General features: G+C 42.6%; 1 protein-coding gene across 3 annotated transcripts in view; it reads right to left on the bottom strand.

The window, feature by feature from the left end:
• The window catches only part of HYCC2 (hyccin PI4KA lipid kinase complex subunit 2), a 210,157-nt gene that overhangs the window by 126,214 nt on the left and 56,153 nt on the right, over nucleotides 1-27,790 (bottom strand). For all 3 annotated transcript variants that reach the window (XM_053472271.1, XM_053472270.1, XM_053472269.1), the window contains exons 2-4: nucleotides 21,468-21,516; nucleotides 12,363-12,443; nucleotides 293-394 (exon numbers count right to left, since the gene is read on the bottom strand). In XM_053472271.1, the coding sequence (XP_053328246.1) occupies nucleotides 293-394; nucleotides 12,363-12,413 (153 nt within the window). In that variant the 5' untranslated portion in view covers nucleotides 12,414-12,443; nucleotides 21,468-21,516. The remainder of the gene's footprint in view (nucleotides 1-292; nucleotides 395-12,362; nucleotides 12,444-21,467; nucleotides 21,517-27,790) is intronic.

A 27,790-nucleotide genomic window follows, 5' to 3' on the forward strand; every position in this document is an offset into this window, starting at 1 on the left:
ATATTAATAATTTGAATACACCAAATTAAAAGATATGATAAATATTAGTGGTAAATGGCTTTAAAGAGCAACATTAGTTATGCTAAAGTGCATTAACTCTCAGTAAGAGCAAAACTCACAACTAAGAACAGGTGAAAGATGGGCTACATTTTGTGTTAATGGTATATTGTAATATTAATACAATGAACTATATTAACACAAGATTTGATAAATATATCCTCGAGATTAACAAATCTAGTTGAAAAACATCATCTGAAAAAGTGTGGGGGAAAACTGCTATAGGAAAGCTTACCTCATTATTTGGTTCTTGGATTACTTTATATAGAGCTGCCACAATGGATTTCTTGCGATGAAGGGTTGCAGCATATGCAATGAGGTGGGTTTCGGGTAATATCTGTTAAGTATAATAAAATGAATGAACACAAAAAATTCCGAATATTGAAGTTCCAAAATTTTATTTTGTTTAAAACCCCCACAAATTTTTTATGACTAGTATTAGATTAACAATAGGTTTTCAAACACATTGGACTACTTTCTGTTTTTTTTTATTAAACAGTTAAAGTTTTGTGTAATACATTTTCATGCAGCTGCATTGTAGCCATTTGTATGTGTACTAGTTTTGTACTCTTAGCTTGGTCTGCTAGACGAACACTGATGTTTTCCTGATACCTTATACGCCTGTGAATGGTTCAGCTAGCTGGACCCTCTGATTAATGGAGAAACAGACTATATTTGAATTTCCATAAGGATGTTTGAGCAAAGAAGATCACCCAACATATCACATAAGTGACAACAAAGGCAGGCTCCATGACCAAGGATAATGAAAGGAGTTGGAACAAATTTAGATAAATCAAGGATTGTGCCAATGCTAACCCACATAACTGTATACAGCAAGGAGAAAAACAATTCCCAGTTCCCTGGGACTTCCACTTTAAATGTACAGCAAGGGTCAAAAGCAATTGTAGGTGGAAATTTTACCCAACAACTAACACGCACCTAAATATGGTTCAGCACCACCAAATACATTCCTAAAGTAAACTCGTTCATGACCAAGGGTTTATATTTCTGTAAATACCTCAGATTTTTGCCCTTTTAATATAAGTTTGTTAAACTATGACTCCCCTTTGACAAGCAGGGACTTCTTTTAAAACCACAGAACTACACAAAGATCTTGAAAATGGAGATAGCACAGAAAGGAGAAGGGTTTCAGATCAGAACAAGGGGGGTGGAGATGGGGGAGGGGCAAGATCAGAACAGAGGAGGTATGTATTAATAAAAATTCTCATAAAATTCAAGAGACTCAGGGTAATATTAAATGTATGCTTGCTAATGCAAGAAGCCTAAATAACAAAATGGGAGAACTAGATGCAATAGCATACACAAACAATATGATATAATAGGTGTAACAGAAACATGGTGGGATGAGACCCATGACTGGGCAGTGAACTTAAAAGGTTATAAAAAGCAGGAAGGGAGGAGGAGTATGCTTGTATGTTAACAACAAGCTAAAGTCAAATATTAAGCATCTTGAAGGTGACAAGGGAAATGTGGAAGCTTTCTGGGTAGATATCAATTTGGGGCAAAAAAAGGAAAACAGTTAATGGTTGGGATATGTTATAAACCACCTAATGTTCATAATGATGAGGAAGAGCAGCTGTTAGAGGAAATTGAGAAAGCTGCACATCTGGGTAACACGTTCATTATTGGAGATTTTAATTACCTGGACATAAATTGGGATAGAGGGACTAGTAGTTCTGCAAGGGGATTCAGGTTTTTGAACTTGTTAAATGACACCTTCATGACACAACTGGTACAAGCAACAACTAGAAAGGATACTTGTCTGGATCTGGTGATAACAAACAATGTTGATCTTGTGTCTAACATTCAAGTGGGGTAGCACTTGGGTAATAGTGATCACAATATGGTCTCTTTTGAAATAAACTCAAAAAAAGAAATTGCCCATGGGGAATACTAAAACGTATAATTTTAAGAAGGCCAATTTCAATATGATAAGGGCAGCTTTACAACTTATTGACTGGCATAAACTCTTCAGGGATAAAAAACACTAAGGAAAAATTGAGTATTTTCAAACAAACATTAGCAGGGTACACTTCTCAGTATGTACCACTAGGAAACAAATATAAAACAAACAAATTGAAACCAATGTGGTTTAGTGGGGACGTTAAGCAGAAAATTAAAAAGAAGAAAATGGCTTTTACAGCATTTAAATCAGAGGCATCCTATATAAGATATAAGGAAGCCAATAAAGCATGCAAAAAAGGTGATTAGATGGGCTAAACTAGAAAATGAGAGGGTGATTGCCAAAGAGAGCAAAACTAACCCCAAAAAATTCTTTAAGTACATAAATTCTAAAAAAAAAAAAAAAAAATGAAAACATTAAAAACAGAGAGGGGAATGTTGGTTAAGAAGGACTAGGAAAAAGCAGAAACTTTAAATAACTATTTTTCCTCAGTATATATTAAGGAGGAACCTATGGCAATGGATATACATAGGACTACTGAAATTGTTTTACAGTCAAACTGTGATTGGATGGCTCAGGACAAGGTGCTGCAGCAACTAAAGAAAGTTAATGTTAACAAAGCTCCGGGGCCTGACGGTATTCACCCACGAGTACTTAAGGAGCTGTGTCAGGAAATAAGTGAACCTCTGTTTGTAATCTTTCAGGATTCTTTTCTTTCAGGAATTGTACCAGAGGATTGGAGGAAGGCAGATGTGGTTCCTATTTTCAAAAAGGGTTCAAACTCTGTGCCCGGAAACTATAGACCTGTGAGCTTAACTTCTGTGGTTGGGAAAGTATTTGAAGGGCTGTTTAGGGATAATATTCAAGAATTCATTGGGAAGAACAGTATTATTAGCATAAATCAGCATGGTTTTTATGAAACGTAGGTCCTGTCAAACTAATTTAATTGCATTCTATGAAGAAGTAGAAGTGTAGATCAGGGTGTTGCAGTGGATGTAATCTACTTGGATTTTGCCAAGGCGTTTGACACGGTTCCACACAATAGGTTAGTATTCAAACTGAAGGAAATTGGTCTAGATGCAAATTCTTGTTCTTGGGTAGAACATTGGCTTAGAGATAGAGTACAGAGAGTTGTTATAAATGGTAAATGTTCAAGCTGGTCAAAAGTGGTAAGTGGTGTCCCTCAGGGTTCTGTTCTGGGACCAATTTTATTCAACATATTTAAAAATGACCTGGCAATAGGTGTTGAGAGTTATGTTTCTGTGTTTGCAGATGACACTAAGCTAGGTAAAGTAATACAGGGCGAGCGGGATATTACTGTGCTGCAGAGGGATCTAGATAGACTGTGGGAATGGGCACACAAATGGCAGATGAAATTCAATGTAGATAAATGTAAAGTTATGCACTTCGGGGTACGGAACGCACAAGCAACCTAAACGGTAGTGAATTAGGGGTAGCGACAAATGAGAAGGATTTGGGAATTGTTATAGACAACAAACTAGGCAACAATGTGCAATGTCAGTCTGCGGTTGCTATGGCCAGTAAAGTATTGTCGTGCATAAAAAAGGGCATCAAGTCGCGGGATAAAAATATAATTTTGCCTCTGTATAAATCAATGGTAAGCCCGCACCTTGAATATGTTGTGCAATTTTGGGCACCTATTCTAAAGAAGGATATCATAGCACTAGAAAGGGTGCAGAGGCGGGCTACAAAATTAATAAAAGGAATGGAGCACTTTAGTTATGAAGAAAGGTTAACAAATTTAAATCTGTTTAGTTTAGAAAAACGGCGCCTCAGAGGGGATATGATAGCATTATTGTCAAGGGTGAGTTGGGGGTTGGAGCACAGCGCATAGAGACACCGGGTGCAAGGGGGTAGAGTAAAGGGCAGTCCGGCAAGCAGAGTCCAGTATACAGCCAAGGGTCAGAAAGTCCGTATAATCCAATAGAGATACGCAGCACAGCAAGGGTTAATCCAAATAGCAAGTCTAATAATCCAGCCAAGGGTCAAGAAGTCCGTGAAATCAAAACGTAGAATAAACAGCAACAGAGCATAGAAACCGGTAGGGAACTTGAACAACCAAGTACTGAAGGTACAGGTTTAAATAGCCCGCCAAGTTGTTATTCCTCCTCTAACCCCTCCTTCCCCCTCCTCTCACTGTGACTGCCTGTTACTCCCTGATCCCTCCCCTCTGCGGTTAGCCCGCAGGACTCGCCCCCCTGGCTGTCTGTAGTGGTCTGAGACCGCAGGACCCGTCCCCCCTGGCAGTCTGCAGCGGTCTGGGATCGCAGGACCCGCCCCCCCGCCATTCTGCTTGTCCCGGCGTCTGCCGGGGACGCGGCCCGCGGCACGGAGATGCAGTGCCGCGCGGCCGAGGACTTGGGTGCTCGGCGGTGTCGCCGCCGGGCGAGGACCACCGCTGGCGACGGGTAGGGACCTGACAGGATCCCCCCGGAGACGCCACCTCAGGGGGCGAGTAGGTGCAGGCTTAGAAGGGTGTGCCTGATGGAAAGCACGTATCTTCACAGGAGTATGGAAGTTGGAGGCAGGTTCCCACGTATGTTCCTCTTGGCTGTAGCCTCTCCAATGAACCAAGTACTCTAAACGTCCATACCGGTGACGGGAATCCAAGATGCTATCCACTTCGTACTCGTCTGAACCAGACACCGAGACCGGGGGAGGTGGAGGTGCTTGTGGTTTTCTTTGGTGCGTATCGGGGAACCATTTCTTGAGGAGGGATACATGAGATTAAGGCGAACCGCCGAGGGACCGTAAATGGCGGTTATGGTGAAAGGCCCTAGGTATTTCGGACTCAATTTCTTTGTTGGTCCTGGTAGTTTGATGTGGGCGGAAGACAGCCACACCTTGTCTCCGACGTGATATAGGGGTGCTGCTTGTCTTCGTTTATCAGCATACCTTTTCTGATCAAGTTGTGCCTTGTGCAAGTGGGTCTGTAGGGTCTGAAACCCCTGTTGCAGGAGTTGGAGCCGATCAACAGCTGGGGGAACGGTGGCAGTAGGAGGCAGGTCCACATGGAACTGTGGGTCGTACCCGTATTTAGCCCGAAAGGGTGTCATCCAAATCGAACTCTGTATCTGGTTGTTGTACACGAATTCAGCCACTGGTAAGATAGGGCACCAGTCGTCTTGGAGGTGGGACACGTAGCAACGAAGGTACCGTTCTAGGATCTTGTTTGTTCTTTCAGTTCGCCCATTGGTCTGTGGGTGATACGCAGATGATAGTAGTCTCTTGAGACGCAAACCTTTACAAAACGCACCCCAAAACCGAGATGTGAATTGCACCCCTCTGTCAGATAGCACCGTCTTAGGGATGCCGTGGAGACGGAAAACGTGGCGTCAGCGGTTTGTTCGGCGGTTGGCAATCGGCGAACAGGAATGAAGTGTCCCATCTTCGTAAGCCTGTCGACCACTACCATGATAGTGTTATGTTGTTGGGACACCGGTAGGTCCACTATGAAATCCACCGCTATTTCTTCCCATGGTCGTGTAGGTATGGATAGGGGTTGCAAGAGACTGGTTGCCTTGACTGGTTGTTGTTTGGCTCGGGCACATGTATCGCATGATTTGATGTATGTTACGATGTCCCGTTTCATATTAGGCCACCAAAAGGACCTCTTGGCTAGTTCGTAGGTTTTCCGAACACCACCAAGTCCAGCTAGAGGATGATCATGTACGGCGTTGAGGATGTCGGGTTTGACTTGATCAGGCACGTAAAGCTGGCTGCCTCTGTATAGGAAACCGTCCTCGGAGCGGAGAGGGACGTCACACACAGGGGGCGGTTGAGAGGTGCTGTGGGTCCGGATCACCTGGAGAAGAGACGTTCGGAAGGCAAGAAAGACGCCAGCAGGGAGGATGGTGTTCTCGGCCTCTGTGGTCTTTTCTTGTTCGTCGTATAACCGGGATAAAGCGTCCGCTTTTCCATTGCGGGTGCCTGGTCTGTATGTTATGTGTAGGGGAAATCTAGTAAAAAACAGAGCCCAACGAGTCTGTCTAGGACAGAGTCTGCGTGCCGTCTGGAGGTATTCAAGATTCCGGTGATCCGTAAACACAGTGACAGGGTGTTGAGCTCCTTCCAACAGGTGGCGCGATTCCTCCAAAGCCATCTTGATGGCCAGCAGTTCGCGATCACCTACGCTATAATTGCGCTCGGCAGGGCTGAGGCGCTTGGAATAGAAGGAGACAGGATGCAAGGAGTCCTTCTCTCCGTGTCTTTGTGACAACGCCGCGCCCACCGCGGTTTCTGAGGCGTCTACCTCCAAGAAATAGGGTTTTTCTGGATCAGGCAAAACGAGTATGGGCGCAGTCGTGAACTTTTGTTTCAAGAGTTCAAAGGCATGTTGTGCTTGTGGGGTCCACTGAAAACGGTTCTGTTTGGTAGTTAACTGTGTGATAGGTCGAATGATCCGGGAGAAACTGTTGATGAACCGCCTGTAATAGTTGGCGAAGCCCACAAACCTCTGAACGGCTTTGACCGATGTCGGTGTGGGCCACTGCAGTATGGCTTCCACTTTTTTGGGGTCCATTTCGATGTGACCAGAGGTAATGATGAAGCCGAGGTATTCAATCCTTGTTGTTTCAAAGGTGCATTTTTCCAACTTCACGTACAGCTGGTTCTCCTGTAGGCGGTTCAATACCTGTCGCACGTGTTTCCGGTGTTCCATCAATGACGAAGAGTACACAAGGATGTCGTCTAGGTATATTATAACGCAGGTGTCCAATAAGTCCCAGAATATGTCATGGAAAAAATGCTGGAACGTGGCGGGCGCGTTACAAAGACCGAACGGCATGACCCTGTATTCGTAATGACCATATCGGGAACGAAAAGCCGTTTTCCATTCATCCCCATTCCTTATACGTACTAAATTGTAAGCCCCCAACAGGTCGATCTTGCTGTATATACACGCCCCACGTAGCCTATCCATCAGCTCAGGTATGAGAGGAAGTGGGTATTTATTTTTAACGGTGATTTCATTCAGTGCACGATAATCAACACAAGGTCTAACTCCACCGTCTTTCTTTCCCACAAAAAAGATACCAGCTCCCGCAGGTGACGTTGAATGTCTAATGAAGCCCTTACGTAAACTGTTTTCAATATAGTCCTTCAAGACCTTGAGCTCCGGTTCAGACAGGGGGAATATCCTACCGAAAGGAATAGCGGCACGCTGTATTAAAATCGATCGGACAGTCATAGGACCTATGGGGTGGTAATTGTTCCGCTTCCTTTTTATCAAAGACCTTTGCGTAGTCCTGTTAGGGTATGGGTATTTCGGGAGGCACGGTTGAAGGGCGGACACGGTGGATGAAACAAAGTGGGGTGTAGGTGAACGTGAGTCGAGAAGACAGTGCCAGTTACAGTGTGAAGAGGAAAAAGTCAGTGCACCAGCAGTCCAGTCAATACAGGGTTTATGATGGCGAAGCCACGGTAACCCCAGGATTATGGGGAACAAAGGTGATGGCGCCAGGTTGAAACTTAGAGTCTCTTGATGTCCGGTCCCAACGGTGAGGGAGACCGGTATGGTTTAGTTGGTTACTGGGCCTGACTTCATAGGGGTGCCATCCACGAGATGGATGGTGAGATGTTGTGTCTTGGGTTGGGAGGCCTGAAGAACGTGCCAGCGCGAGATCCATGAAGCATTCGCTGGCTCCGGAATCAATGATGGCGTTCTGCTGGATCCTTTTTCCGCCCCACTGCAAGGAGACAGGGATGGATAAGTGGCTAGTTAGGCCCCCAAACAATACAGGATACGCAGGTGGAGAGCGCTTACCTCTGGAGGCCAAGGCAGGGCACTGGTAGGATGTGTGGCCCGGACCTCCACAGTAGAGGCAGAGGTTAGCTTTTCTCCTTCTTTCCTTTTCGGCCTCTGTTAACAGCCCACGAGCCATGCCTATCATCATAGGTTCCTCTGTTTCTGGAGCGGAGGCAGGGGCAGCACGGAAAAAAGGCATAAGACGAGGAGGACCGACGTTGGCGGAACGTTCCAAGCGCCGTTCTAGAAAGCACCTGTCCATCTGTGTCACCAGTTGGGTCAGACCCTCCAGGGTCTCTGGTATGCCTACTCTGGCCAGCTCGTCTTTCAATTGTTCAGAAAGGCCCAGGTCAAACTGATCCACAGCTAACCCACGGAATTCTGCTATGTATTCCTCCACAGGCCTCCTTCCTTGCTTGAGGGCTCTCAGAGTGGTCTCCGCTGTGGCAGTTCTGTGGGGGTCATCGTATAAGGCATCCAGAGAGCGTCGGAAGTCGTCCCAGTTATTCAGGGACTGGTGTTCCACCTGCAGAAGGTGGTGAGCCCAAGTCATAGGGGCTCCGGTGAGCAAAGCAATGACAGTTCTCACTTTCACATAATCCGTGGCATATACCCTGGGTTTTAGGGCAAACAGTAATTCACAAGAGGTAACAAACGCTCTGTACTTGGAGCGGTCCCCGGAGAACCGGTCAGGAAGCGGTCAGGTGCCTGTGCGGCCATGGCGTCAGCAACAGGAGGAGGAACAGGAGGTGCAGGTGCAGGTGGAGCCGCTGCTAGAGGAGCTGCTTGTAGAGCTTGCACCTGAGCTTGTAAAGCCTGCTGATTATCCTGCAGCCCCTGCATGGTGTGAGCCAATGTTGCGATCTGCTGTGTAAGTGCCAGGATAGCGTCGGTGACTCCTGCAGGCTCCATATGACTTGGTTGTTATGTCAAGGGTGAGTTGGGGGTCAGAGCACCGGGTGCAAGGGGGTAGAGTAAAGGGCAGTCCAGCAAGCAGAGTCCAGTATACAGCCAAGGGTCAGAAAGTCCGTATCATACAATAGAGATACGTAGCACAGCAAGGGTTAATCCAAATAGCAAGTCTAATAATCCAGCCAAGGGTCAAGAAGTCCGTGAAATCAAAATGTAGAATAAACAGCAACAGGGTATAGAAACCGGTAGGGAACTTGAACAGCCAAGTACTGAAGGTACAGGGCTGCAGGTTTAAATAGCCTGCCAAGTTGTTACTCCTCCTCTAACCCCTCCTTCCCCCTCCTCTCACTGTGACTGCCTGTTACTCCCTGATCCCTCCCCTCTGCGGTTAGCCCGCAGGACACGCCCCCCTGGCTGTCTGTAGCGGTCTGGGACCGCAGGACATGCCCCCCCTGGTGCTCTGCACCGGTCTGGGACCGCAGGACACGCCCCCCGCCATTCTGCTTGTCCCGGCGTCTGCCGCCGCAACGGAGACCGGGGACGCGGCCTGCAGCACGGAGATGCAGTGCCGCGCGGCCGAGGACATGGGTGCTCGGCGGTGTTTGCGCCGGGCGAGGACCACCGCCGGCGACGGATAGAGACCTAACAATTATATAAATATATTTGGGGCCAATACAAACCATTGTGTGGAAATCTGTTCATAAACAGATAGGACACGTGGTCACGCGTTTAGACTGGAAGAAAGGAGATTTAGTCTAAGGCAGAGGAAAGGGTTTTTTACAGTAAGGACAATAAGGATGTGGAATTATCTGCCTGCAGAGGTAGTTTTATCGGAGTCTGTACAGACGTTTAAACACCAACTGGATGGATACTTGGAAAAACATACCGTATTTGCTCGATTATAAGACGACCCTGATTATAAGACGACCCCCCAAAATCAAAATATTAATTTAGGAAAAAACTAAAAGCCTGAATATAAGACTACCCTATAGGAAAAAAGTTTTACTAGTAAATATTAATTCATGTAAACCAATTTTCATATTTAATAAAAGCTATGATTGAGAAAAATATATTTTTTATTTCCTTTTATTTGCCAACCTGCCCCCCCCAGTTATGCACATCTGCCCCCAGGCTTGCCACTCTGCCCCCAGAAATGCCTTATACCCCCTATTTGCCACTCTGCCCCATGATGTGCCGTTTAACCCCCTATATGCCCCTCTGCCCCATGATATGCCTTATACCCCTATATGCCACTCTGGCATATAGGGGGTTAAAAGGCATATCATCGGGCTGAGTAGCATATAGGGGGTTAAAATGCATTTCTGGAGATATATATATATACTGCTAACAGCAATCACACTCCTATCAAGCCAAGGCAGCCAGTACATGCTGGAACCTGGGGATGTTAGAAGTGTGATTACACCCTCCCTATGCCATGCTACCACCCCCACCCCCCTTACACATCCATGCTATCACACACACACACTCATTCACAAACATTTAAATACTCATTCATTCCATTAATCACACATACACAAACACGCTCAAACCCCCCACCCCCTTACCTGAACTGCAGATCTCCCACTAGCAGACTTCTGCAGGGGCCCGGCTGTGCGAGCAACTTCTCTGGCCCCGCCCCCAGAGGAAGGAGGGGGGAGGTAGAGTTATGTGAGGACTGTGCTAGCTTCCTGTTTCCTGCTGCTAATAGCAGAGACGCTGCTCGCGATCAAAGCCCGATAAGCAGCACGGCCCCAGCAGAATGAGGTCTGATTATAAGACGACCTCGATTATAAGACGAGGGGTATTTTTCAGAGCATTTGCTCTTCTTATAATCGAGCAAATACGGTAATATTCGGGGATATAATCTTTAATTATGGGTAAACAGCTTATTGATCCAAGGAGAAATCTGACTGCCATTTTGGGGTCAAGAAGAATTTTTTTTTTCCCTGGTACGTGCAAAATTGGAAAGAGCGAAACTGGGTTTTTTTGCCTTCTTTTGGATCAACAAATTAACAGATATAGGAAAGGCTGAACCTGATGGACGCATGTCTTTTTTCAGCCTATATAACTATGTAACTAGTTGTCCTCTGCCTATCATCCTGAAACCAATGGGCAAGCCGAACGGACTAATCAAATGTTAAAACAATACCTTCGTATGTATGTCACTAAAGATCAGTCCAATTGGGCATCTTTACGCCATCTGGCTGAACTGTCTAACAATTGCTCATATCATGAAGTTCTTAAGACCTCTCCTTTCTGCGCAGCTATGGGATTTGAACCTAACTTATGGCCCCCCAACAGTCTCCCTTCTGATGTTCCGGCCGCCGACTCCCATCATAAGTCTTTGCAACAACACTGGAAGGAAGTTTCAGAGGCTATCACTAAAGCTAAGATACTTCAAAAAAAGGTCTGCAGACAAACGTCGTTCAGTAGGACCACCATTATCTCCTGGGGACTCTGTCTGGCTTTCCACACAGCATTGACACCTCAGACAGAACACAAAGACCCTAGGTCCCAAGTACATTGGTCCTTTCAAAGTCCTGGCAAAGATTAATGACGTCTCTTACTCCCTAGGTTCCTGTTGAAACCAGTGATTCATAACCGAAACTGTCGTCCGCTGGCTCCGCCGAAACCCGTTTTGGTCCAAGCTTCTGATGAGTATGAGCTTGAGGCCATCATCGACTCGAGAATATGCAGATTACAATATCTCTTCCACTGGTTGGGATACGGACCAGAAGAACGATCCTGGATTGATGCGCCCCGTCTGATTCGTGCTTTTTTTTAATCAACGTCATCCTACCAAACCAGCTCCTGGTCGCTGGCACGCCTCCCTGTTCAGGGGGGTAGTGTAACTACAGGGCACTTACCTTCTCTCCCTCCCGAACCGTCGTTCTATTGAAGCCCCTCGTTGTCTGTAGCCACTGGCAGGTTTCTTGAACGCAGACCGCACGCGTGCCACCGTGTGGCCTCTTATAGACACTACACTTATGCGTTCCAAGCCTCCGTTTCATGCGGGGCGGAAAATACAATTAGTCTGTCTATTTAAACCTGGCTGTTGCACTAGCTCATTGCCTGTGATAGTGCTTTGTGCATGTTGGCTGTGCTTATTAAATTCCTTACTTCGTGGTTTTGGCTTTTGACCTTGGCTTGTTTTTGACGTTCCTGTCTATCTCCTGTGTTTGACCCGGCTTGTTTTGATTATCCTGTCCTCGTCTACCCCTGACCTCGGCTCCGTGTAACGACTACTCTTTTGCCTGTTGCAACCAGTATACTGCTCTGCTCCTGTACCGGTGGATGATACCAAGTTCCTGCACTGCTGGTCCTCTAGCCGTGACAATTAAAAGGCCAACATTTTTCTTTTCTTAACCTACAACCTAAACCTTAAGAAATTCTCTGCTAACCACCATCCACAAATATTAACTTATTAAAGCAATGAGCTATTACCAACTTGCCAACTTCCTTTCTCCCTAAAAATAAATCTTATGTCTGAATAAACCTTACTAACATCTAAGAGACCAGAAAATAAACACATGTACATTAGTAATTTGCTAAAATATAATAATTGAGGCTCTGCTCAAGTCTCCAGGCAGCAACATCAATATATGCAGATAACAGCAAGTGATTCCTCTGAATTCATTTACATTGCTGAATAATGAAAATACAAAAAACCAAACCTTTTGAAATGCATAAGTTAACAGTCACCTTGTATTCCGAAAGCCATTCTTCCACTACTTCACGTTCAGATCCCAGCATTTTCTTCTTACCACAGCCACTGCTCTGTCACTTATAGGAGAAAAAAAATCCTGTTATTTGTTTGGTGCCCACAGCAGCTCACTTTGTCATAGAACATTTTGGAAGAGAAAGAGAACCCATCTAGTCCATGTCTGGCCCCTTCCCCGGACGTCAACATCCGCTATACACTGTATGGCGCTGGAGGCCCGTTTTAAAAGAGTTTAAGCCTCCTAAACATCAATGGTGTTGCTGAAATGCCTCGATAGCGAGGCATTCAGCGAAACCAAACACTCACCCAAGGATGCGCCGTGACCGCTCCGGAGAGTGGTCAAAACCGCCACTGCAAGGCACTTTGCCATTTGCAAGATGGCAGCCTGTCATTTAAAAAAGTTGGGAAAGTTCACTGGAGGGTCTCCAGACTCCAGACCCTCTTGAGAACTCGTGCAGGTTGAATACAGGTACTGTATTCAACCATGCAAGTCAATGGAGCCCAGCTTTCTAATCACAATGAAAGAATATTTTTATTCCAAAAAGAATAAAATAAATAAAATAAAGTTATTATGAGCAAGCGCTGTATCTTCCCAAAAATCTTGACAGGGAAAGAGTTAACGTAAAAGCATTTCAAATACCCAAGGGGTGTCTAATTTTAAAAAATGAATGGTTTGATCGGGTAAATTGGAGTGGCCGGGTTCAAAGAAAGGGCATAGACACAGACTGACCAAAATGGAATAAAGTACACTTCCTAAATGTGGCCTTTTAGCCCCCAAACACCAGACAAACCCAGGCATGGGTGCTATCACTGTACTCGGGAGATGATGCTGAACACATATTGAACGTGTTGTTTGACAGTGACATATAACACGAGCGGTATATTCATACTTCAAGTACAATGTGTGTAAAAAATACAAAAAAAAATTACTACCACAAACTTTGGCAAAGGCTGGTGGTAGAATATCATGCATGGAAAAGGTTAAAATACTAGCATTTGAAATACCTTGGGGTGGCTAGTTTTCAAAAATATATGGTTTGATGTGGTAAATTCAAAGATTTAAAGATGGCCCTATTAGAACATGGGGCAGTAGGACCAGATGTAAAAGTTCCAAGTGTTAAAACAGCCTTGGTCTCAAAGGGTCCAAAAAGTAAAAAACAGCCTGCTCCTTAAGGGGTTAAAATGACAGAGTGCATGATCGGGTATTCCCTTCCGGGTCACGTCTGACGTCCTCCTGCCTGTATGACCAATATTAGTGGTTCTGATGGCAGGATTGAGTAAATTGGTGTTGGTTGCATAATTTGCATATGATCTACATATTGCATTTTACATATGGTGTAGTGCATGCTGGTCATAACTCACCGCCAGTCTATTGAAAGGCTCTTGGAGGCTGATGGTGATTGTTTCCCCAATAAAGTTAGTTCCTGTTTTACCTCAATCCGAGCAATCGGATATCCCAGCAGGGTCTGGAGGAGAAGACTTCCCTCCGCTTGTTCTGGCAGTGCCCGTTTGCACAGGCCTTGTTCAGAGCCCTGGAGCTGGATCTCAAGGACTCTATCGAGAGAAAGTACCTGTCCTACCATTCGGTACTTTACGGACTTTTCCCAGGGACACACACGGAGAGCGCCATTGAGGATGCTTGGCGCCTCATGTGCTGCGTTAAGGACGCTTTATGGTTTGCCAGGAACCGCCTGGTGCTGAGGAGGGAGCAGGTCACAGTCCGTGACTGCCGCAGGCTTATCCACAGCCTGCTGAGAGACTTCTCTCTCAAGGACAGTCTAGAGGCTGAAGACTAGCCCCACTCTCCTCGGCCCCCTCCCCCCCCCATTCCCCCCCCCATTCCCCCCCCCCATTTCCCCAGGTTATGTTCCACTAAAGTGCTAACCATATGTGCCACGTCCGGGAATGTAATTGTACACTGCTTCTACTGAGCTTTCCGTAAACTGAAGTCGTACTGTAACGTGTATTGCCCTGCGCTGCGTCGCAGTACTGCTTGTCGTCTATCTGTACCAATATTACTGAGCTATGTATTCCTGCTAAAACAGGTTGATGTCTGTTTTATCATATCAGTTTTGTATAATAAACTTAAATACAAAAAGCAGGGTCTAGATAGACATCACCATCAGCCTCCAAGAGCCTTTCAATAGACTGGCGGTGAGTTATGACCAGCATGCATCACACCATATGTAAAATGCAATATGTAGATCATATGCAAATTATGCAACCAATTTACTCAATCCTGCCATCAGAACCAATAATATTGGTCATACAGGCAGGAGGAAGGGGGAAACTGGGATCTAGAGAGCACTAGCTCTAATCAGGTACAGAGTGACTTACACATAAATCCAAGCAAGGGAACCAGATATTGCACTTGCTCACTGTAAGGGGCTTGCATTTTCTAAGTGACTTGCTTTCTGTAAGTGACCAGTTTGTGCACCACAGCAGCGGCAGAGAAGTGGTATTATAAGTATACCAACAGTGGGTTTGTATCTCAACCAGCAACAAGAGGGTTGAAGGGTTTGTGGTAAAAAAACAAAAAAAAAAAAAACTGTTTTGCATTAACTGTTTGGTTTTTTTTCTCTCCCATTTTCTATAGTGTAATTAGTTAAGGGTGGGGTTTATAATCAATTAACTGTGTTGCTCTGTATATAAGGAAGTGGTTAAATTCACAGCTTGCTCACTGTAAGGGGCTTGCATTTTCTAAGTGACTTGCTTTCTGTAAGTGACCAGTTTGTGCACCACAGCAGTTAGTGCAACACAAGAGTGCAAGAGCAAGGAGGGTAAGTGACATAAAGCAACTGTTTAAATTCTATACTCGCGTCCCTTTATAAAGAATGAGCAAGCTTGGAGATTTCACTCAGTGCACATCATGCCATATGTATGCATGCTTGGAACAGCAGTTCCTGGGTCCATATCGCTGTGGTAAGTGTGATCAATTGGTCTCTCTGGAAGCTGAGGTTGGTGCTCTTAAGAGGCACATTGAAACACTGAGAGAGATTGACAACCTTGAGAGGAGTCTGTTGCTCACTGAGCAAAGTTTAGATGGGGCCCCTAGCAATGAGGGAGGAGATCAGTCAGAAGGGAGTCAGGCACATAGCTGGGTGACAGTAAGACGTGGTTGCAGTGGGGAAGGGAAGAGGAAGAGGCAAGCCAGCCCAGAGTCTCTCCCTCCCAACAAATTTTCCCTTTTAAGTGAGCATGTTGGGGAGGCAGACTCAGAGGTAGGCTTTGCGGAAAAAGCTGTTCTCCCTAACAGCCGGGAGAGCAGCTCATCCAATGTGCAGGGGATCCGAAAGGAAGGAAAGCCCAGGCAGGTTGTGGTGGTAGGGGATTCAATAATCAGGAAAACAGACAGGGTAATCTGTAGCTCTGATCGCAGCAACCGAATGGTTTGCTGTCTCCCGGGTGCCCGGGTTCGGCATGTTGCGGACAGAGTGGATAGATTATTGGGAGGGGCTGGTGAGGATCCAGCTGTCTTGGTGCACATTGGCACCAATGACATAGTAAGAGGAAGATGGAGTGTCCTAAAAGATAATTTTAGGGACTTGGGTAGTAAGATTAAGAAAAGGACCTCCAAGGTAGTATTCTCAGAGATACTACCTGTGCCATGCGCTACACCAGAAAGGCAGCGGGAGATTAGGCAGCTAAATGCATGGCTGAAGTCTTGGTGTAAGAAGGAGGGCTTTGGGTTCTTAGAGCACTGGGCTGATTTTGCTTTGGGGTACAATCTCTATAGTCGTGATGGATTGCACCTAAATGCAAGAGGGTCCAATGTGCTTGGGGAGAGAATGGTTAGACGGTTGGAGGAGATTTTAAACTAGGAATGGGGGGGGGAGGGAATAAATACCGGGTTAGACAGTATAGAAAGGGAAGGCGATTTACTTAGTAACCAGGTGGGTGGATCTGGGGGCTTGGTCTATAAAGATAATAGGGAGAAGCATATGTTTTGCCCCCCAAAGCAAGGACAGAAAGTGATTGCAGCATCGGTGTTAAATGACAAGCTGAAGGTCATGTCTACAAATGCTCGCAGTTTAGGGAATAAGATCCATGAACTTGTAACAGTTGTGGCAACTGAGAATGTTGATATAGTGGCTGTTACTGAGACATGGTATAATGAGAAAAATGACTGGGACATATCAATACCGGGGTACTCTTTATATAGAAAAGATAGAAAGGGCAGGAAAGGGGGAGGGGTGGCCCTATATGTGAAAAATAACATAAAATCTAACTTAATACAAGTTGGTGAAGAGAACTTAGAGTCGGTTTGGGTTACAGTACAATTTGGCAAAAGTAAAGTAACTCGCATAGGTGTGATTTATAGACCCCCAGGACAAGTAGAAGAACTCGATAATCTACTAGTGGAGGAAATAGCTAAAATGACAGTGAAGGGGGATGTTATAATCATGGGTGACTTTAATCTCCCTGATGTGAACTGGAAAACGAAAGTAGCTGGTTGTACCAGGAGTGCGGATATTCTAAACTCCTTATTGGGATTATCTTTAAAACAGGTGGTTGAGGAACCAACTCGTAAGGAGGCCACATTGGATTTAGTGTTCACAAATGGAGATTTGTTAACAGATATTTCTGTAGGTGAAAGTTTGGGATCTAGTGATCATCAGTCTGTGTGGTTTAATATACGAACAGTGACTGAGTCACACCACACAAAAACAAAAGTTTTAGATTTTAGAAAAGCTGACTTTTCTAAAATGAGAAAATGTATAGAGGAGTCATTATCAGACTGGTGTTCAGGAGAAATGGGATTTTGTAAAAGCTGTTTTATCGAAGATAACAGAAAATTGTATTAGGTTGGTCAGTAAGAGTAAAAAATTAAGGAAACCGCTGTGGTACTCTGCAGAAGTGGCCAAAATCGTGAAAGACAAGAAGTTAGCCTTTAGTAGATACAAAAATACCCAAAGTGAGGAAGATAGACAGATCTATAAAATTAGGCAGAAAGAGGCAAAGAAAGTTATAAAAACTGCCAAATCACAGGCAGAAGAGCGAATTGCCCTATCAGTAAAAAATGGAGATAAAACATTTTTTAGATATATAAATGAGAAAAGGAAAGTTAAACAAGGATTAGTTAGACTAAAAACAAAAGGCATATATGTAGAAGAGGATAAAGGTTTAGCTGACTGCCTCAACGAATATTTCTGTTCAGTTTTTACAGATGAGAATGATGGAATGGGACCTCAGTTGGGAAAAAAGACTGAATCATTTGAAATATGTGAGTTTATCGAGGCGGAGGTTTTACTTCAGTTGTCTAAGGTAAAGACAAATAAGTCGATGGGGCCTGATGGGATACACCCCAAGTTATTAAAAGAGCTTGGGGGTGTACTAGCAAAACCGTTAACTGATATATTTAACGAATCATTGGTAACGGGAGTTGTCCCTGGGGATTGGAAAGTAGCGAATGTTGTGCCTATACACAAAAAAGGCAGTAGGGAGGAGTCGGGCAACTACAGGCCAGTTAGTCTTACATCTGTAGTGGGAAAATTAATGGAAACAATGTTAAAGGAAAGGATTGTTGAACATCTGAAGTCACATGGCTTTCAAGATCAAAAACAAAATGGGTTTTCCTCAGGAAGATCTTGCCAAACAAATCTTATTGATTTTTTTGATTGGGTGACTAAAGTAATTGATCAAGGTGGTGCAGTAGACATTGCGTATCTGGATTTCAGTAAGGCCTTTGACACTGTCCCACATAGAAGACTTATAAATAAACTGCAATCTCTGGGTTTAGATCCCAATGTTGTTGAATGGATTAAGGAGTGGCTGAGTGACAGAAAACAGAGGGTTGTAGTCAATGGCGTATATTCAGAACAAGGTCTTGTTACCAGTGGGATACCTCAGGGATCTGTACTTGGACCCATTCTCTTTAATATTTTCATTAGTGATATTGCAGATGGTGTTGATGGAAAGGTATGTTTATTTGCCGACGACACAAAAATTTGCAACAGGGTTGATGTTCCTGGAGGAAGAAGCCAAATGGCAAACGATCTAGGTAAGCTGGAAAAATGGTCAGAGCTGTGGCAATTGGCATTTAACGTGGATAAATGCAAAGTAATGCACCTGGGGCATAAAAACCCAAGGGCAGAGTATAGACTATTTGGTACTGTCCTAACCTCAACGTGTGAGGAAAGGGATTTAGGGGTAATTATTTCTGAGGATTTAAAGGTAGGTAGACAATGCAGTAGAGCAGCAGGTAATGCTAGCAGAATGCTTGGTTGTATAGCGAGAGGTATTAGCAGTAGAAAGAGGGAAGTGCTCATGCCGCTGTACAGATCACTGGTGAGACCTCACTTGGAGTATTGTGTACAGTACTGGAGACCATATCTCCAGAAGGATATAGATATGTTGGAGAAAGTGCAGAGAAGGGCTACTAAAATGGTTTATGGATTACAAAATAAACCTTACCAGGACAGGTTAAAGGATCTTAACCTATATAGCCTGGAAAAAAGACGGGACAGGGGGGATATGATAGAAACATTTAAATACTTAAAGGGAATCAACAAAGTAAAGGAAGAAAGTTTATTTAAAAGAAGAAATAAAACCACAACAAGAGGACACAAGCATAAACTAGAGGGGCAAAGGTTTAATGGTAACATCAGAAAATATTACTTTACGGAAAGGGTAGTGGACGCATGGAATAGCCTCCCAGTGGAAGTGGTAGATCTTAATACAGTAAAGTCATTTAAGCAAGCATGGGATAGGCATAATGCCAAGCTAGATATAGGATAAGGGCAAGTACTAAAGGAGAGTACTCAGAGGTTGGGCAGACTGGATGGGCCTTCTGGCTCTTATCTGCCGTCACTTTCTATGTTTCTATGTTTCTAATTAGTGTCCACTGTCGTCTGATGGAAGTATGTAATGCAATCCAGGGATCCACCATCTATAATGGGAAATACACCCTCCAGGCGCCCCCCAAGTCACGGAGGCTTCCATGACAGCCGGCACTCCAATTAACCCCATCAAAGTATTCATTTAATAAAAACAAAGTAGACACCCTTGTGTATTTGAAGAGATAGTATTTTAAATGTTTCCATGTCATGACTTTTGGAAAGATACAGCACTAATTTTAGCACTGAAACTCATAAAATAAACTTTTTTATTTTCATTTTTGTTTTATATTTTTGGACTTTTTCTTAATATTACATTATTATTTATTGTTTTTAACTATTTTTACCATTTTAACATTGTGATTAGAAAGTTAGGCTCCGTTGACTTGCATGGTTGAATGCAATTTATTTTTTTAAAGGACACCGCCATCTTACAAGAAGCAAAATCTCTCACGGTGGCGCTTGTGATTTCTCTCCTGAAAGGTCACAGCGCGCCCTGGCATGAGTTTTCAGTGCCGCTGAATCCCTCACTATCGAGGCATTTCAGCAACACCAACTGCCATAGATATGATCTCAGTGATGCTAAATGCCTTGACATGGAGGTGTTACAGCGACACTGTTTAAGCGAAGATCCCTTTCTATGCTTGTTTAATGCCAGGAACGTGATTGGCATGTCACTGGTCGTTAAGAGGTTAAAGTCATCCATGATTACAAATTACTGCTTTATTGTCATTTTCACTATTTATCTAGCTCTTCTACTTGTCGGGGGGGGGGGGTTATAAATTACCGTGTTTGCTCGATTATAAGACAAGGTTTTTTCCAGAGCAAGTGCTCTGAAAAATACCCCTCGTCTTATAATCGAGGTCATCTTCTAATCAGACAAAAAAATGTCTGCTGGGGCCATGCTGCTTACCAGGCTTTGGTCGCGAGCAGCGTCTCTGCTACTGGCAGCAGGAGAACAGGAAGCTAGCACAGTCCTCACATAACTCTACCTCCCCCCTCCTTCCTCTGGGGGCGGGGCCAGAGAAGTTGCTCGCACAGCCGGGCCCCTGCAGTAGTCTGCGAGTGGGAGATCTGCAGTTCAGGTAAGGGGGTGGGGGGTTTGAGCAAGTATGTGTGATTAATGGAATGAATGAGTATTTAAATGTTTGTGAATGAGTGTGTGTGTGTGTGTGATAGCATGGATGTGTAAGGGTGGTGGTAGCATGGCATAGGGAGGCTGTAATCCCACTACTATCATCCCCAGGTTCCAGCATGTACTGGCTGCCTTGGCTTGATAGGAGTGTGATGTTAGCAGTTATATATATATACCTCCAGAAATTCATTTTAACCCCCTATATGCCACTCAGCCCGATGATATGCCTTTTAACCCCCTATATGCCAGAGTGGTATATAGGGGTATAAGGCATATCATGGGGCAGAGGGGTATATAGGGGGTTAAAAGGCATATCATGGGGCACAGTGGCATATAGGAGGATATAAGACATTTCTGGAGGCAGAGTGGCATATAGAGGGTTAAAAGGCACATCATGGGGCAGAGTGGCAAATAGGGGGGTATAAGGCATTTCTGGGGGCAGAGTGGCAAGCCTGGGGGCAGATGTGCATAACGGGGGGGCAGGTTGGCAAATAAAAGGAAATAAAAAAAAATATTTTTCTCAATCATAGCTTTTATTAAATATGAAAATTAGTTTACATGAACTAATATTTACTAGTAAAACTTTTTTCCTATAGGGTAGTCTTATATTCAGGCTTTTTGTTTTTTTTCAAAATTAATATTTTGATTTTGGGGGGTCGTCTTAGAATCGAGCAAATACGGTACATCTACAGGAGTTACTGTATGCTTACCTAATTGTAATGTAACCCAAACTGACTTAGACTTAGGTGTTAGGTTAGCTTTTATGTTCTCTTTTACATATAGGGCCACCCTCACCCTTTCTTGCCCTTCCTGTCTTTTCTATATAAAAAGAGTACCCTGGTATTGCTATGTCCCAGTCCCATGCGGCATCTGAAACAAATCTAAATCTCTAGTGACGTCTGAGGGCTAATTACCATCTGTATTTTGCCTGGCATTAATTTTGGTATCTGACTGACCAGGTAGAAATGAGGATGGTTCATGCATTGACCCAGATAAAAAACAAAAACAAACATGCTTGTAATGAACCAGTAGTCCCCTTTTAGCACACATCCTTTCCCTGATGTAATAGCCACTCCAGATATGGAAACCTCCTCCACTGGCTCTTTATATCTCACCTGTCACAGGTCAAAGGTTTGCAGAGATGTACGTTCCCAATGAAAATACCTGCATTGAAAAAATGTGAATTAATTTTATGGGAAGGCTGCAGTATAGACAATACATACCATCCAAACATGCCAGATACAATTATGTAAATGTTAAACAGGCTACACCTACTGAAGGCATAGTCATTTACTTTCCCATGCAGGGTTACTTCAACTACTCCATAAACAAAAGGGTGCTGCAGAGATTGCAGCAAAAACAGTATCAGAAGAGACACAAAGTTGCTTCACTCTACTTGTCCTTCTATACTAGGCCTCTATACTGATTGATGGATGCAGGGTAGCAATATGTAAATATCTGTCCTGGAAAATATAGCCCATGTGGTCACCCTAGTCAGTATGTGATTGCATGTGTGTGTATGGGTGTGTGTGAGCATAAGTGTGTATGTATTAGCATCATTAAGTATATATAAAAGTGTGAGTTAGTTTGAGTGTGTATATGTGTTAGCATAAACGTGTGTCCCTTATAGCAAACCAAGACATTGTGGACAATGCTATGTGCTGTTTGGGGAAGGCTCTTTTCTATTACAGCATGACTATACCCCAGTACACAAAGCAAGGTCCACATCTATGGTTGGATGAGTTTCATGGTGTGAAAGAACTAGCCCGCACAGAGCCTTTTTTTTCTTCTTCTAACATTTTTATTGTTACACATGAAATGTTATGTATTTTTTATATGGACAAAGAATACACCTTTTCAATGGGAAATCTGATTACACTTCATCTGCATGCATTGCACATTAGTAGGACATTTACTTTTTTTGTATTTATTTTATTGGACATATCGGTTTACATACAAAAATGTAATTGCAGGTATGTGTCACATTTTACATATTAATTACATTTAAATATACATTCATCTTTAAACTTCTTATTTTACCTATTCTACAGGGGTTCTTGCTGGTTTCATCAGGGATTATCTATCTTTAACCCACTATGTCTGCCTTCCTCCTGAATTAGTACTTTATAACTCTCTTCTACGCATTTCTTCTACTCATTCTCCTTTATCTTCACTGACTTCTTTTGATTAATTGCTTTTTCCTTATTCTTCCACTTCCTTAGAGTAAAAGTATACTCTGGTCTTCTTAAGGGCAGATCGATCCCTAATTTCTATCATGGTTGCCAATGTTTTTGTGTGTCGATTTTACAATTTATTTATTTATTGATTTTTTTTTTTTTTTAGATAAAAACCTTTCTCCATTACAGACCGATATTGAATCTGATTAAGGATTTTGTTCCAATCAATTGGCTCATTCTGTCTCCAGTGTCTAGCAATAGATATTTTTGTTGCCAAAAATACATGAATAGCTAAGGATTTTTGAGTCAAATGAAAATTACATTTCTGGCAGTAAATAGCATTCACATTGAAAAAGGAGTTCCAACATATTTAGAGCTGGACACTCCCACCAAACGTGGGAAATAGATCAGATTGTGTGAAAACATTGCCAACATGTGTCTGCAAAATTGTATTTTATAGTAAAGTTCTAATGGGTATATGGAATGTACATAAAATTTTGTTAGCTTGGAGGCTCAATACCATTTGTCAATAGTATAATCTTAGTATAACTCATAGGATTTGATTTAGTTTGTATTTTTTAATTGATTTTAGATTACCCCAAAATAAAGAGTAAAGATCACAACTCCTGGTCTGTGCCTGTTCAATCTGTAGCCATCATGGGAGGTTATTAGTTTGTTTATCCCAGGCTAGAAAATGTGTTAGCATTACTGCCTCATGTAGGCAATAAATATCAGGATATAATATTCCTCCCTTATTTTTTTTCATCAGTGTTTTTTGTGCAACTCTGTTTTTTTATGTTTCCAAATGTACTCACCTATCACCCTTTCAAATTGATGTAAAATATAGGCAGGAACTCAGAGGAATAGTCCTAAAAAAGTATAGAATTTTGGGGATTAGGTATCCATTTATCACATTTATGCGACCTAACCAAGATGTCTTTAACCCCTTCAAAAACCCCTTTTGGTACCTCAAGTCCCAGAGCGATTTTTGCGCTATGTTGGTTCAGAGATTATTCTCTTTTCCTGTGAATAGTGTACCTATGTAAACTATATATTGTTTTTTCAAGGAGAGATAGAGCTTTCTTTTGATTAGCTGGAAATTTAGAATGAGACATTTTCCCTCTGAATCCTCACAAAATTAGTTAAAGTGATAGAAAATCCCCTCCAAGTTTATGAATTCATGTGAAATACCTAATTTATATAGATTTTCCATACTTTCCCAACACTTATAGGGAACATGATAGAAGGTGTACATTTTTTGTAGAATTTTAATGCTTGTGAACGGGGGCAGGAGGGTTATACTGGGTAGATGTTGTGCTAGGGCAATGCGATGTAAAGTTTGTTTAAATTTTTTTATAATTATCTTTTTTATATATTTTTTTACATTTTATTTTATTTTCTGTATTTTTTTGGTATTTTTTTTTTATATATATATTTTTTAAAATGGTTAGAGGTCATCTTAGGGACCTCTTGAACATGTTATTAATGCCAGAGATGTCACAATGACATCACTTAGCTCACTTTATTTTCTTATTTATTATTATTATTTTAATTATTTTTTATTATTTTTTAAAATGACTAACCATTTTTTTTTTCAGCAGTGACGCAACCTGGAAGGGAATGCCTGATCAGCATTTAAAAATGTAACAGCTTTCCGGCTTTCGTGCCGGAAGCTGTTACAGGAGATCCGACAGCAGAAAGCCGGCGTCTGCTTCAGGGGGATGCGTTTTTTTGGACGTACCGGTATGTCCATAGGGGACTAAAGGTGTTAAGTTTCTCAATTTATTAAGTTGTGTCTTTATTTTTGAGTGTAAGTTTGCATAATTACATACCGTAAGCGAGGATATTTCTTTAGTAATTTTTATTCCCAAATAGTCGATCATACCCTCATTCCAATTAAATTTATACAAGGATCCAAGTCTATTCAGCTCAGCTTGTGTAAGATACATAGGTATTACTTGTGTTTTATTTAAATACATTTTATAGTTAGAAATTATTCCAAATTGTCTAATAAATTCAAATATTTTAGGAATAGAAGAGAGTGGATTCGTCAAAGACAGGAGAACATTGTCCATGTAAAGCAAAACTTCCTTCGATTGTCTCACTAGTGCAGCTAATAGCTCTATAGTTAATACGTAAAGTAGGGGTAACCCTGATGGGTTCCATTTCTAATAGTGAACCAGTAATAGTGGTCCCACTACCTTTGCTGAAGGATTAGAATATAGGGACATAGTATATTCCATAAATGTTCCTACAATACCAAAATTCGATAGTACTGCTTTAATATATATAGCAAATGCTCTGAAAAATATCCCTTGTCTTATATTCGAGGTCATCTTCTAATCAGAACTCAAATAGAGGTCTAACTACAAGACTCAGATCCAGATCCCCACAGTGTTGCAGGGGACCCGGAGAAGCTCCTCTCTGGCAGCCTCTGCTGCTGCTGGCACTTCCTCTGGGGGCTTCTATGACAGAGCGCCGGCATCACATGACCTTCCGGTGCGCCACCATAGAAGCCCCGGCGGAAGTGCCGGTAGCAGCGGAGCTAGTCTGTGCACATCCCGCAGCCAGTGAACGTTTGCATTTCTGGGGGCAGAGTGGCATATAAGTGGGTATAAGGCATAACTGGGGGCAGGTTGGCAAATAAAAGGAAATAAAAACAAAAAAAAAATCATAGTTTTAATATGGTATACGTGTAGAGCATAAAAACCCAGTAAGTGATACGGCAACGCACACAGAAGCAAAGCAGAAAAATGCTTCAATTGCAACTCGTTGCTGTTGAATCCCATTAGCGTAAATAAAATGTAATGGTAACAAGGGAAATACATTATTGGCCAACAAATTGAGTAGACAAACATTTTACAGTTAATAATGTCCAAAAGCTAATGAACCGTGGAGACACCAATAATTCTTTTGCAGCCTATTACAGTAAATTGGATAAAATGAGTGCCTGTCCGGTGAGCCCAACTGTGTATGTCCCCTAATCAGGAATTTTTGGATAAGATTCAGGCTCTGGGACTATCTCAGGAGCAGAGTATTGACCTGGTTGCACTAGTAACGGACTGAGAGTGGATGGGTTCTCCAACTGTTTGTACAAGACACTGAAAGATCTGCTAGCATCATAGAAAAGGTACCCTTTCTGCATATTTTGTATTGTTATGCATGTTTTCCTGTATATGTTTTAAATATGTATTTTGGGGACATTGGGTTTTTTGGCCAAATGCTGATATTTACCTTCTTAAATGCACATTTGTTCTGATCCCCTCCCCCTCTAGGGGAACTCTAGAGAGACCATCTACACTCCCTTGGTCTATATCAGCTACAGAGAAGTTAAATGGATTCACCTGGCATTATTTTCCAGTTACAAGTTTGAACCTTCTTCCTAACGTATAATACTTAAGGGACTCAAGTGCCCACTTAATAGCCAGGCACTCAACCACCCTGATGTTAGGATTTACCTGCACGACAGCAGGGACTCCCAATGTCAACTCCGACGTCCATTCGCTCCCCAGGCAACGCGGGTATGTCTAATCTTGCCTTCTATTTTGTGATTTAAATTTGATTTCTGCTCCTGGTTCCTGACCATATCCATCCTACTACTTTTATCATTACACTTCAGGCACAACCTCTCCCAGACCCATCAGACACGTCCGCTAGTACCACAAATTCCTTTGTAAAATGTTGGACAACCAAAAGGGTTCAGGGCTCTAAACACATTTTCCGCTTGGGAGGTCTATTTTACCATGACTGCGTCCTTTGTCTCTGCTAGGATTGCAAACCCTTTCACGGACAATAAACCCACGGCAGTAGCTTGTTAGGTCTAAACATGTCTTAACTTGTCTCTGTCACAGGATGCAACAAATCTCAAATAGCTTCTACTTTAGTTTTCTGGTGGTTTAACCCCTTCAGGGGGTTTGTAAATAAATGACCAGAGCAGTTTTTGTGCTTTTGCTATGACTTTATTCAACTCTGATTGCTCACTAACTCATTTAGTGTGCCCACACACATTATATATTGTTTTTTTCAGCACAAGTAGGGCTTTCTTTTGAAATGTTAGTATATATATATATATCATTTAGTATAGAAAATATCTAAAAATGTGGGAAAATTAGGAAAGAATAGAAAATTCAGTTTCACCTATAAAAACTAGATATAACCAGAGCAAATGGAAAAAAAAACAACAACTCCAAAAGTGTATTAACCCCTTCCAGACTGGGACGTACCTGGTACTTCCTGGTCACATGTCACCACCAGACCGGGACGTACCAGGTACGTCTTCCCCAAAAACATCGCCACAATCGCATTGGAAGCCTACAGGAGTGATCAAAGAGACTCCCTGCAATCGCTGGTCTATAGACCAGCAATTGCATCCCAGCTGCTAGAGGCAGGGGGAGAAATTAATTTACAGTGGGGGGGCTTCCAAAATGTCCCAAATGGGATATGGGCCCAGTAAACCAATTTCTGAAAATTCCAAATTTGATAACTAAAATGCGCATGTTCCAGTTTTGCCCTCATAGCCATCTAAAAAAATGCATGAAACATGCATGTGAGGCCTTGTTGGAACCAGGGGATGTTGGTGAACAAAATTTGGTGTTTTTTCTGCAGTTGCACATATTCTATACAAAATATAATATGAAATCTAAAAAACCCCCACAAAAATATAAAAATACCTCAACATTTGGCAGCAATTGGTTATAAAATCTGTTTTTCCTGTTGGAAAAGTGTCAAAATTACCCTAGTTGTACACCTTGGCTTATCTACTGTTCATAAACATATAATTTTTGGGGGATAATCAGTATCTGTGACAACTATTGCAGTTATTAGCCTACCATGCCAAATTTGAAAAAAAATTACATTTTAAAAATGTGACGCATGCCTTGCAATATTTGCCCTATGCTGGTCAAAATAGATGAAAATCCTGGCCTTATTGGGTGGTTTCCAAATCAGTTAATGAATATATTTTGGATAATTTTTTCCCATTGCTTCAATGTGTGTACAATTTGTATGTATACAAAACTGTAAAAAAATATATTTTTTTTCTTTTTTTCCCACCTTTTCACGTTTATTTCAAACAAAACAATATAGTTTCAAATGAAAGTCCTACTTGTGCTGAAAAAAACAATATATGATTTGTGTGGGTGCACTAATTGATAAGAGGGAAATGACAGTTGAAGAAAGACATAGCAAAAACGGCTCCAGTCTTTTAGAGCCACCTTAGTATCAAAATCCCGGTCCTGAAGGGGTTAAGGCACTTTGTCCTG

This window comes from Spea bombifrons, chromosome 7 (genome assembly GCF_027358695.1).
Source record: "Spea bombifrons isolate aSpeBom1 chromosome 7, aSpeBom1.2.pri, whole genome shotgun sequence".
In the NCBI taxonomy this organism is placed as follows: domain Eukaryota; kingdom Metazoa; phylum Chordata; class Amphibia; order Anura; family Pelobatidae; genus Spea; species Spea bombifrons.